This window comes from Neofelis nebulosa, chromosome 1 (genome assembly GCF_028018385.1).
Source record: "Neofelis nebulosa isolate mNeoNeb1 chromosome 1, mNeoNeb1.pri, whole genome shotgun sequence".
Taxonomy (NCBI): domain Eukaryota; kingdom Metazoa; phylum Chordata; class Mammalia; order Carnivora; family Felidae; genus Neofelis; species Neofelis nebulosa.
Window position 1 is genome coordinate 123,696,609 of NC_080782.1, and position 12,168 is coordinate 123,708,776.

Below are 12,168 nucleotides of genomic sequence, written 5' to 3' on the forward strand. Positions count from 1 at the left end.
CATGCTCTGTCTCTCTCTGTCTCAAAAATAAACATTAAAAAAAAAAAATTATAAAAAAAAAAAATTTACATCCAAATTAGTTAGCATATAGTGCAACAATGATTTTAGGAGTAGATTCCTTAGTGCTCCTCACACATTTAGCCCATCCTCCCTCCCACACCCCCTCAACAATTTCTAATAAGAAAAATTATTTTTCTTACTCACCTTTTCCAGATCAAGCTCTTTCAAAAGAATACTTGCATTCTTATTTGCTTCTGCAGCCTGTTGGTCTTTAGCCTTCACAATTGTCTCAACACACTGGTGACATTTTTTCAAGAGTTCCTACAGTGGAAAATGGAATAATATAAATATAGGAACATAGAAACAGGCCAAATAAAACTTGAGTTGATAAGCACACTGAAGTCCAGGGCATAAAGCCCAAACAACTGAAATTCATTGAGCCAAATAAAAGCAATCCTTTGAGTGTAGTCATGTATCAATCTTTCATGAAAAAAAAAAAAAAAAAAAAAAAGCACTATTTCTTAAAGTTTGTATTCTTAGAGAATACAAACTAATTCTAATCAAGGTAACAGTCTAGTTATAAATTTTAGCTGCATTCACTGTAATTATAGTCCATAACAGGAAGGAATCCTCAAAATAATTTATCAAAATTATTATATCCATTCTTCATTTGCAAATAGAGAAACTAAAGCACAGACAGATGAGGTAATCGGTGTCACAGAGGACAAAACAAAGGTTGCTAATTGCACACTTTGGCATCTAATTCCACAAAGAACACAAATGTGTTTCAATGTTCTAGTGAACCTACCTTATCTGTAATTGTTGCTATGTATCGCATGCATTCAATATCAGAAGGGAACTGATTGACTTCCTTCACCAAATACTGAACAACTTTCACATGACCCTGTGAGAAGTACAACAAAAAATGCACAGAAGAATTCCTTGAAAATTTGCTCACATGCTTAAAAACTTAAGAGTAAAAGGTATAAAGATACTTCCAGATCATTTACTAAACTTAAAATTGAAATTATGAAAATAAAAACAACATGCCCAGGTATTTCTCCTAAATTTAACTTAGCATTTCCCATTGAAAATAGAAAAACTTTTGTAGAAAACAAGTGTTTCCTAGAATAAATGTATTAATAAAAATTGGCAGTGTGAAATGAACCTTTATTTAAAAAGGAAATAGGTCCTAAAACAGAGAGATGTTCTACCTTGCAAAATATTATTTTGGGTCCATCTTAATAAACAAGGTAGATTCTCACAATTATCTGAGACCCATGACTTGAATCTAGGGAAAATGTTTTCTAAATGCTATGATCAGAGGTGAATGATCTATAATTAATTCTAAGTATCATCTACCTCAATATAACCAAACTTGCATAGTTTTCCTTCCTACCAAGTTCTAAAACATCTTCCAGAATTAGTCTGATGGTGACAAAAATCAGAAAAGTCGTTGTCTCTACGGCAGGAAATTCATTGAGAATGGGCATGATGGAACTTTCTAGGATTACAGAAGTATTTTATGAATTTATGGGGTGTGGGTTACCCAGGTGTATACAGTTATCAAAACTCATTAAACTATGCACCTTTGGTTTGTATATTTCACTGTATGTAAATGATGCCTCAATTAAAAGGAAAGGGCAAAAACTTAAAGAATTAAGTCTAGAAAATATTTTAAGATTTTTTTTTTTTTTTAAATTTTTTTTTTCAACGTTTTTTATTTATTTTTGGGACAGAGAGAGACAGAGCATGAACGGGGGAGGGGCAGAGAGAGAAGGAGACACAGAATCGGAAACAGGCTCCAGGCTCTGAGCCATCAGCCCAGAGCCTGACGCGGGGCTCGAACTCACGGACCGCGAGATCGTGACCTGGCTGAAGTCGGACGCTTAACCGACTGCGCCACCCAGGCGCCCCAAGATTTTTAAAAAATATAATTTATTATCAATTTGGTTTCCATACAACACCCAGTGCTCATCCCAACAAGTGCCCTCCCCAGTGCCCATTATCCACTTTCCCCTCTCCCCCACCCTTAAGATTTTTTTAGAAGATTTTATTTTATAAGTAATCTCTACACCAAACATGGAGCTCAAACATATAATCCTAGATTCAAGAGTCGCATGTTCCACTGACAGAGCCAGCCAGGCGCCCCTAAGATTTTTTTTGTAAGACCTAAAACTTACACCATTCTCATTCAATAGCTATTTAGTGACTGCCTAATATGTGTTGGGCACTATGCTAAACAATGTGCATAAAGAGTGATGTTCATAAAGCTTGGTCTTCCTGGATCTTCCAGTCTAACTGGGGAAATAAGCTTTAAAAAAGTAAATACATATTTGAATGTATAATTACAAATTGGTATAAGGAAAATAATAGGGTATTATAAAAAAGAGCAAGAGGACCTTTTCAGACTGAGTGTTAGGGAAGGACTCTCTAAGTAGTGACATATACAATGGGAGCTGGGGCACCTGGGTGGCTCAGTCAGTTAAGCTTCCAACCCTTGATTTGGTGGCTCAGGTCATGATCTTACGATTTGTGAGACTGAGCCCCTCAGTGGGCTCTGCACTGACACCACGGAGTCTGCTCGGGATTCTCTCTCTCTCTCTCTCTCTCTCTCTCTCTCTCTCTCTCTCTGCCCTTTCCCCATTTGCATTCATGCATGTGTACTCTCTCTCTCTCTCTCAAAATAAATGAATCAGCTTTAAAAAATAAAATAAAATAAAATAAAATAAAATAAAATAAAATAAAATAAAATAAAATTGGAGCTAAAAGATGAGCAGAAGTGAGCCAGTGAAGAGCAAGGGAGAGAAAACTCATAGCAAAGGCCCTCTGGCAGTTAAAAATACAGTGCATTCTAGGCCAGCAGCTAAAGTGTAGTGAGCAAAGGTGAAGGGTAGCATAAATGACTGCTATGGGGCTGTGGGCATGAACCACATCCTGCAGGGCTTTGTAAGCCATGGTAAGTGGTTTATACTTTATCATAATTGTAGTGGGAAAGCTTTTAAAAATATAGCAGACAAGCAAGCTTTAACATACATACGAGACATAGTAAGTTTTTATGAAAGAGACCATTCCTTTTTGTTCCTTTTTAGGTAGAGAAGACATTCACCTGCATACTTAAATCTCGTGTTTTGCATACAACATGACAAAACTAGTCAAGATGCCAAGTGCTTTACAAACAAAGTTGCTCATGGTGAGCTACCACGAAGCTCTGAGATTTGGCCACAAAGAGAGTGGAAAGATAGCAGTGATTTATGTATGGAAATGCAGTCTATTCTCCAAGAGCAATTCATTTTTCTCACATGGTTTCAACTTAGAATTAGTTAAAAATGATTGCATTTAGCTTTCTTCCCCCACATAAAATTACCTTGCGAAACGCTGACATAAGAGGTGTGATCTTCCGGTTATCTGCTGCATCCACATCGGCACCTGCTTGGACTAGCAATTGCACCACATCAAAGTGACCACCATTGGAGGCCAGCCAAAGTGGTGTGTTTCCCTTCTTGTTTCGAACGTCAATATGGGCTCCCCTATAAAGTCAAAGAATGTTAGTATAGTTTGTATCCTATGAGAAGAGGGTGGCTTTCTATTTCCTCTATTTGTCTTTTATCTTCTATAAAATAGCATACAAATAATCCATTCTTTAAAATGCCAATAAAGTAAAAACAATCTGATTAATTGTAAAGGTGCTGAAAAGTAAAAAGCATCACAAAAACTCCTATATGTAAATATAAAATTTACCCACCTATTAATCAGGAGCTCACAAAATTTGTAGTGACCTTTATCTGCTGCTATTGTGAGAGCAGTATCTCTTGAGGAAGGCACAGGGGGGGCATTGACATCTGCTCCTTTATCGAGGAGAACTCTTCCAACCTCTGCATATCCTCCAGAAGCAGCTTCCATCAAGGGGGTAAGACCAGTCTGTTTAAACCAAAAATTTATGCAAGTAAATGAATACAATTATCTTAACAGACTAAAACAACTGACTTATAAGTCGACTCTATTTCTGATTTTCTCTTATAACAGAACTAAGCAGTATTCAGTCTTCAATTTCACTAAACTATAAGTGAAAATTGTTGAATTGAGTCAGACATGCTGGAATGAACTCACTCATCCCAACTCATAAAAAAACAATTTCGTAACTTCTATACTGTTATAAATTTATACATGAGACAGTAACTTCTCTGCACAATGAATACAGATAATGAAAAATGAATAAAAAGAAAATTAAATAAGGCACATCACTGTTCAATGGGAAAATTCTGTCTAATGTTTTTTTAAATTTTTTTATTTTTGAGAAAGACAGAATGTGAGTGGGGGAGGGGCAGAGAGAGAGGGAGACACAGAATTTGAACCAGGCTCCAGACTCTGAGCTGTCAGCACAGGGCCTGACGCAGGGTTCTGACTCATGAACCGTGAGATCATGACCTGAGCCAAAGTCGGACACTTAACCGACTGAGCCACCCAGGCACCCTGGGAAAATTTTGTTTAAAATATCTAACTGAGAATGTTAGTTTGCTAAATAACTCTGGATAAATTCCTTTAATCCTATTCAACCTTGGGAAAAGTAGATTAAAATAGCACTTCTTAAATTTTATGTATATGTGTCTTTTGCTCATTAGTCTTCAAAATATTTGCCAAGAGACATTTCCTACTGGTATCATTTCCAAAGTAATACGGGTTTCTCTAGGACATCTAATAGATAATTGGACCACACTAAATACGCATAATACAAAAAGATAAACTGGACAGCAGGAAAGGCTCATTTTTCTTTGTGCTATGAAAAATTTGAGGAAAACTCCACTCCCTAATTTCATAGATTAAAAAAATGTAAATGTTGCATTAAATTTTAAGAAACATAACTAATGCAGTTCAGAGAGACAATATGAGAATTTCATTCAGACCTTTCAAATTTGAAATGACTAAAAATTTGGCCATTCGTTGTGTGATTATAATGAATTCTATATAAGCTATGCTTTTCTAGGGTTGTAAGTTTCTAATAATTCCAAGCACAGCAATTAAAAATGCCGAGATACTAACTCCTTTCTAAATGCCAAACACTCATGAAATTGTCAGAATCTGTCACGATCAGATTAGATTTTAGCTGTCTTAATTTTACAATCCACGCAGTTCTTTAAAAATCTACATTAAAGGACTCTATATGGGACACCTGGCTGGCTTAGTTGGTAGAATATACAACTCTTGATCTCAGGGTCGTGGGTTCAAACCTAATGTTGGGAGTAGAACTTACCTAAGAAATTAAAAAAAAAAGAACTCTACAAAACAATCTTACTACAAAATCTTATTACAGTCAAAATTGCAAACTGGAAGATTCATAGAGAGCTACTTAAGGTTGAGGTTGGAAAATGTGATTCTACTTTCTTCATTGTTCTTAATAAAAGTCACAAATGATGATATTATGTCACTGACCACTGTATACAGCACAGTTCCCTGGTCCTGCCTTGGGTTGTCAGTTTTAACTTACAACAATTTAAAATAGCACAATTGGAGTTGAAAAGCGATATGTTTTTTTTTAAGACTTTATTTTTAAGTAATCTCTACACCCAATGTGGGGCTTGAACTCAGAGTTCCAAAATCAAGAGTCCCACACTACACCAACTGAGCCAGTCCAGTGCCCCGAAATGCCACACTTTTTACACTAGAAATATACCTGAAGTAGTTGACAAGTTATAAAATTCTTACCTTTGCCCTATGTTCAACATTGGCTTTTCGGTCCAGAAGCAAACTCACGACTTCTGCTCGGCCTTGAAAACAGGCCAAAGTAAGAGCCGTGTTCCGATTGGTCTCTATTTGGGCATTAATGTCTGAACCCATATCAAGCAGCAGTTTCACTGCAGGAACGTGTCCATTCATGGCAGCCAACATCAGGGGAGAAATACCCAGTTTACTCCCAGTCCTAAAGGGAGAAATGTGCTTAGGAAATTAAGGTAATATGTTGCCTATTGCATTTTAAAAAGCGTAGAGAATATAAAAGATGAAAATGATTCAGTAAAAAGAAAGGTTTCTAACACCAGTGTAAATTTTATTTGTGTAGACTACTAATTAGGAATAGGAAAATCTAACTATTTATTTATTTATACATTAATATTATTTATTGTTTGTTTATTTATTTTGAGAGAGTGACAGCATGGGGGGGAGGGCAGAGAGAGAGAGTAAGAGGGAGAGAGAGAGAGTGTGTGAGAGAGAAGGAGAGAGAGAATCCCAAGCAGGATCCATGCTATCAGCATAGAACCCAATGCAGGGCTCAAACTCATGAACCATGAGATCATGACCTGAGCTGAGATCAAGAGTCAGATGCTTAACTGACTGAACCACCCAGGCACCCCGGAAAATTACACAATGTAAAAGATAACCCCTATTTAGAGGTTATAAATTTCCAACTACACATAATGAAGTACTTTCCGAGATGACACCTCTCTAAAAATAGCCATGTTAGCATTTTGAAGTAAGTTGTGATTACTTATAAGCACATTACAGGAATAATTGTTGGTCTTGTAACTTTAATACAATCTTTAAAAAAAATTTTCACTTTTAGTTAAAGTATACTTGATTTTAATACTATCTTAATAATTAAAAGTGGTATCTGTCCAGATATATAGAGGAAGACATTTAACCCCAATGTAGTAATGTACTAATCATGAATAATAAAATGAAGATACATACCTTGAATTAATCTCCGCCCCAGCATTAAGTAGGATCTTAATGATATTAACATATCCTCCAGATGCAGCTAGACTCAATGGTGTATAATCAGACACGTTCCTGTGTTCTTTATTTGCACCTCGAGCCAGCAGCAAGTCTACCACCTACAAAGTAAAATATAAAAAACAAGTGTTCAACTTATAATGAAGGAAGCACAGAGAAATGGAACCTGTAACTTCCTTGCCTGAATATCTGGCATTTTAATTATGCCCTAGATATTCAAGTATCAGCAACTGGAGAAATGGATTAAACTTCGTATCAGGAATTTGGAGCTTTGAAATCCCAATTATATTACAATAACAAGATATTACTCTCTCTTTTTTTATTTTTTAAATGTTACTCTTCCTACTCGTCAATTGTTGAGTGATGAATTTGCATTTCATATGTGTTAGGATTATGGTTCATTCAGCCCCCAATAAATGTAAGGATAAACAGAAATTTTTTTGCCTAAACGGCAAGAAACAGATTCTATGAAAGGTGATTCACTACTCCCATTAAACTTAGTATATGGAACATGTCAAAACACAGGCACATTTTATTCATGTAGCTAAATTACTTAGTATATGCATATTTAAAATACGAGCATAATGGTTACAAAGTGAAAATTAACATTAACACACCTCCTGACGTCCACCAGAACATGCTAATGAAAGTGGAGTATCCTTAGTTCGTTCAGATTGTGCTTCTATATCGCCACCTTTATCCAAAAGGATTTCAACAACTCCAACATGGCCTGCTGTTGCTGCCAGGATCAGTGGTGTGAAACCTAAAGGAGAAATAAAAATCTCAAATTTGTTTTTTTTGCTTATTGAGCCATTGTTTTCAATTTTCTATTAAAAATTTTTTTAAGTTTATTTATTTATTTGAGGGAGAGAGAGAGTGAGTAGGGGAGGGGCAGAGACAGAGGGAAAGAGAGAAAATCCCAAGCAGGCTCCTGGCTGTTAGTGCAGAGCCCAATGCAGGGTTTGAACTCATGAATGGTGAGATCACGCCATGAGCCAAAACCAAGAGTCGGACACTTAACCAACTGAGCCACCCAGGGACCCCTCAGTTTTCTATTATTTTAATAGAATAAGGTCATTAAGGTAGATAATTATAACCATTTAACAAATTGCTCTAAGCTCTCATTTGTTAGTGACAAAAACCCCAAAATACCTGATAAAAACTAAATGCTAAGTCAAACAAAACTACTAAAGTTTATACTCATAATGAGCTCTGGATATTATACTTTTGGATTAAGAAGAAAGGCAACCATGGGGTGCCTGGGTGGCTCAGTCGGTTGAGCGTCCGACTTCGGCTCAGGTCATGATCTCACGGTTTGTGAGTTTGAGCCCCGCGTCGGGCTCTGTGCTGACAGCTCAGAGCCCGAAGCTGCTTCAGATTCTGTGTCTCCCCCTCCCTCTGCCCCTCCCCCGCTTGTGCTCTGTCTCTCTCTCTCTCTCTCAAAAATAAATAAACATTAAAAAAAAATTACAAAAAAAAAAAAAAAAGGGAACCACAACTTGCTGTATTTCACTCATGACATATAGTCTTAATTAAAAAAAAAAATTGAGAATAATCTGGCTCTGTAAATGAACAAATCTGGATATTCCTAACTGAAATATGCATATCCACCTTTAAAAATTTATTTATTTTCAGAGAGAGAGAGTGTGTGAGCGCACGCACGTGCACGCGCACACACACACACGTGCAAGAGCAGGAGGGGCAGAGAGAAAGAGAGAGAGACAATCCCAAGCAGGCTTCACACTGTCAGACCAGAGTCCGATGCAGGACTCGAACCCACAAACCATGAGATCATGACCTAAGCTGAAATCAAGAGTCAGACACTTAACGGACTGAGCTGCTGCCCAGGTACCCCTGCTTCTCCATCTTTTCACTGAGATAGTTTAGGAACTACTTATTGATAATAAAAAAATAATTGTTTTTGGGGCACCTGGGTGGCTCAGTCAGCTAAGCGTCCAACTTTGGCTCAGGTCATGTTCTCAAGGTTTGTGAGTCTGGGACCCATATCAGGCTCGCTAATATCAGCCATGAGGCCTGCTTCAGATCCTCTTTCTCTCTCTCTCTCTCTCTCTCTCTGCCCCTCCCCTGCTCGCTCCCATTCTCTCTCTCAGAAATAAATATTAAAAAAAATAACAATTATTTTCTAAATAGGCAGACACACACAAAAACACACACGAAAAAACTCTTAGGCTTTACTTCTGACTGACATGTCTTACCTTTTTTGTCTCTGTGCTCAATTTTAGCATCTCGTGCAATGAGTACAGACACAAGTTCTTCGTGGCCACCTGCACAAGCTAATGTCAATGCTGTGTCATGATTGCTCTCAGTCTAAAAGGAAAAAAGGTTGGTTTTTGTTTACAACGGGATTATCAATTGAAGAGCAAATAATTCTTATTTGTACAATGAATGTACAATAATTTTCCAAAGAAAATCAGAATTTGCAAAATAAGTTTAAATAAAGCAATCTACTCACATGTGCATCAATGTCAACTGAAGGATACACAGGGGGCATAGACTGGGAAGCCACATTGCTTGGAGACTGTGAACACGGTTCAGGTGTAAGACATTCTGTGGTCTGAGAGGAACTGTTTGAACCAGTGGGCACTCTGCTACTCACAGCTGAAAAACAATATTCACATTGCTGAATGCTACTTGAAAGAATGAAGTCATTTGTATACAGAAAAACACAAAAAAACAAAATTTTATAGCAGGAATATAATGTAGTAGTCAAATCACAAGCTTGGAGTCAAACGGACCTATGCTTAAATTCTAGTTCCACCACTTTCTGATTTCAGGCAAGTAATTTAACCTCGGAGAGTCTCAATTTTCCTCATATGTAAAATGAGGATGATAATAATAGTACCTGCCTTGAAATATTGTTGGAAACACCACTTGAGATGATGCATGTAAAGTACTTATTAGCATGGTGCCCATTATTTAGTGAATATACAACAAATGATAGCCTTTTATGCTGTCAATAGGGAAAAAGTAGTTTCCAATAAATAATATATTTTGTATCTTAGTTTGTAAAAGGTAATTAGATAAAAACATCCTAAAGACAATACAAAAAAAAGGGGGGGGGGAGAGAATACACTAAAATATTTCTCACATAAAAAGCAGAGAATATGTTTTAAAATTCAATATTTACTTTGAAAATTTGCTAAAATGCATCAATGTCTGAAAATAAAACTATTTTTAAAATGAACATTGGAACTTTTATTAGAGATATCAGTCTGGTGTTTGAAAACTGAGTTAACTTACATTCTATCTTTATGTCTCTGCATATTGCTTATGTTTCTTAAGAGACAGTGTTAACCCCACAGAGGGAGAAATGGGACCTATTCAGAGGGATGTTATGAGTTGTCTGCTAGGTAAGGAACAAAAAACATTTAAAACACACAGTGTTTGGCACATGTTAAGTGCTCAATAAATGTAAGTATCAGATATTTTATAGGACTTTCAGTACTATTGTTCACTGTATTGAAAAATATAAACATTACTACTCACTAAAGAAAATACTCAGAAAAAAACATATAACCATTAATAATATGAAAAAAAAAAAAAAAAAGACAAAGCTTCAGTAATGACAATAACCTTCTCTTACCTAGACCAAAAATCAAAAACACAGGTCTCAATAGAAAATGTAATCATTTCACGTGCTGGAGAATGTTTAGTCTCTAGAATTTGGATATGACTGGATCCTAATCAAGGATACCATTCACAAGAAAATATGACTAAGTTTAGTATACTACTTCTTAAATAAGTTGCAAACTTAAGATGTTCAGATATATTTCTACCTGAGCTGTCCCGCTCTTCTCCCCACCAATATATATAAAATTGTCTTGGCCATATGAATTTCTATAGCTTCTATCATGGTTACGAATAGGAATAATTATTATGTATTTTTGTTTCACATATAAGAACGTGCACAATGGAAACAAAGTTTAATAAAAAAATTTTTTGTCATCAATGAATTAAAAGCAGATAGTATTTTGCTATACCTCCTCAAAACAGCAGATACGTTTGGAAAACAGCTCTAGAAAATAAGACACTAAGGAATAATATGTAGCTTCTCTGTAATAATAAGCTTTCAACAGTAGTCTCATAATTATCAACATATACCTTACTAACATAACTACTTTTTTTTATCATTATTAATGTTGTCTATCCATGTTATCTCCTTTTGTTATTATGAAAAACAGATTCTTAAATTTTTTAAATAACTGATTAGAGCACTATGTCAGATGTGATACAAAAAAGACTTCTTCACAGAGATGGTTTTTAAAAAATACTTTTGTGCATTTAACAGCTCTATTACCAAAAATGTGTTGTTATATCAACTATCATACATTTTTGTACAATATTATCCTAGAAACATTTTTTCCTCTTTGCAATAATGACAATCAGAAACATTCCACAAAAGTGACTTTAATAGGATTAATTACATACGAAAAGTAATGAAGACTAGAAAGTAGCAAGATTTAAAAAGGTACATGTGGAATAAAGGTTTTATTAACATAAAATTACACCAGGACTATTACATTTTCATAAACCCTAAAACGTTTCCTACCTCTGAATGAAATGTCTCTGAAAATGACTAATACAGATTGCTGCCACAAAAGTCACTATACAATTCAAATTAAATTTATGCACTATCCTAAAATGGGGTGATAGAAGAACTAACTGCAATATTCTACTTAATTCTTTATGAAATTTAACATGGTTTTGTAGGCAACATGGAAGATAATAATAAACTTTACTATATAAAAATCTCAGATACTACGTGTATATAAACTATGCTGTGAGAGTTTAGAAAATTACCATAATCTGTTTTATATAACAGTAACTTTAGTAAATATATACAAATAAATAAAAGCCTATAAGTAAAATATTAACATTAGAAGAAATTATTTAAAGGTATTTTATTGCAAATTCTCTCAAAAATAAGAGGATTTCCTAAGTACCTTTTTATTCTTAAGATTATACTATAAGATTACTTAAAGCAATATACTTTTGAACGAGAATTTGTTTTAAGAGAACCTATTAAGGTGCCAACAACACTAACAATGCGCTAGCCACAAAACTATATAAAACCTTACATATATATAAAATCTTTATATAAAAATAAGGGAAACTGTTCATTTTTTTAGAAGTCCAAGGAAATAACAAATATCTTTAAGATAAATCCAGAACTTCAAGATGAATCAGATGCATGCATATTACACTTAAGGTTTTTAAACATGGCTGAACTGAGTTTAAATCTTGGCACCTAGTAGTAACTTAATATCCATATGTCTTAGTTTTTCAACAGAAAAACAGACGTGGGAAAAGGACCTATTTTATAAGATTATTATAAATAGCCATGAGATAATGTATATAAAGCATTGAGCACAGAGCTTAGTACATGGTAAGTGCTCAATAAATGTGAATAAATTGATATTA

At 35.1% G+C, this 12,168-nt stretch overlaps 1 protein-coding gene across 4 annotated transcripts in view; it reads right to left on the reverse strand.

Moving 5' to 3' along the window:
- Positions 1 to 12,168, reverse strand: part of ANKHD1 (ankyrin repeat and KH domain containing 1) — a 133,167-nt gene that overhangs the window by 20,714 nt on the left and 100,285 nt on the right. For all 4 annotated transcript variants that reach the window (XM_058734551.1, XM_058734556.1, XM_058734548.1 and 1 more), the window contains 9 exons: positions 9,200 to 9,345; positions 8,943 to 9,054; positions 7,344 to 7,489; positions 6,685 to 6,827; positions 5,704 to 5,917; positions 3,746 to 3,921; positions 3,368 to 3,530; positions 809 to 904; positions 205 to 321 (listed from right to left, as the gene is read on the reverse strand). In XM_058734551.1, coding sequence (XP_058590534.1) covers positions 205 to 321; positions 809 to 904; positions 3,368 to 3,530; positions 3,746 to 3,921; positions 5,704 to 5,917; positions 6,685 to 6,827; positions 7,344 to 7,489; positions 8,943 to 9,054; positions 9,200 to 9,345 — 1,313 coding nt within the window. The remainder of the gene's footprint in view (positions 1 to 204; positions 322 to 808; positions 905 to 3,367; positions 3,531 to 3,745; positions 3,922 to 5,703; positions 5,918 to 6,684; positions 6,828 to 7,343; positions 7,490 to 8,942; positions 9,055 to 9,199; positions 9,346 to 12,168) is intronic.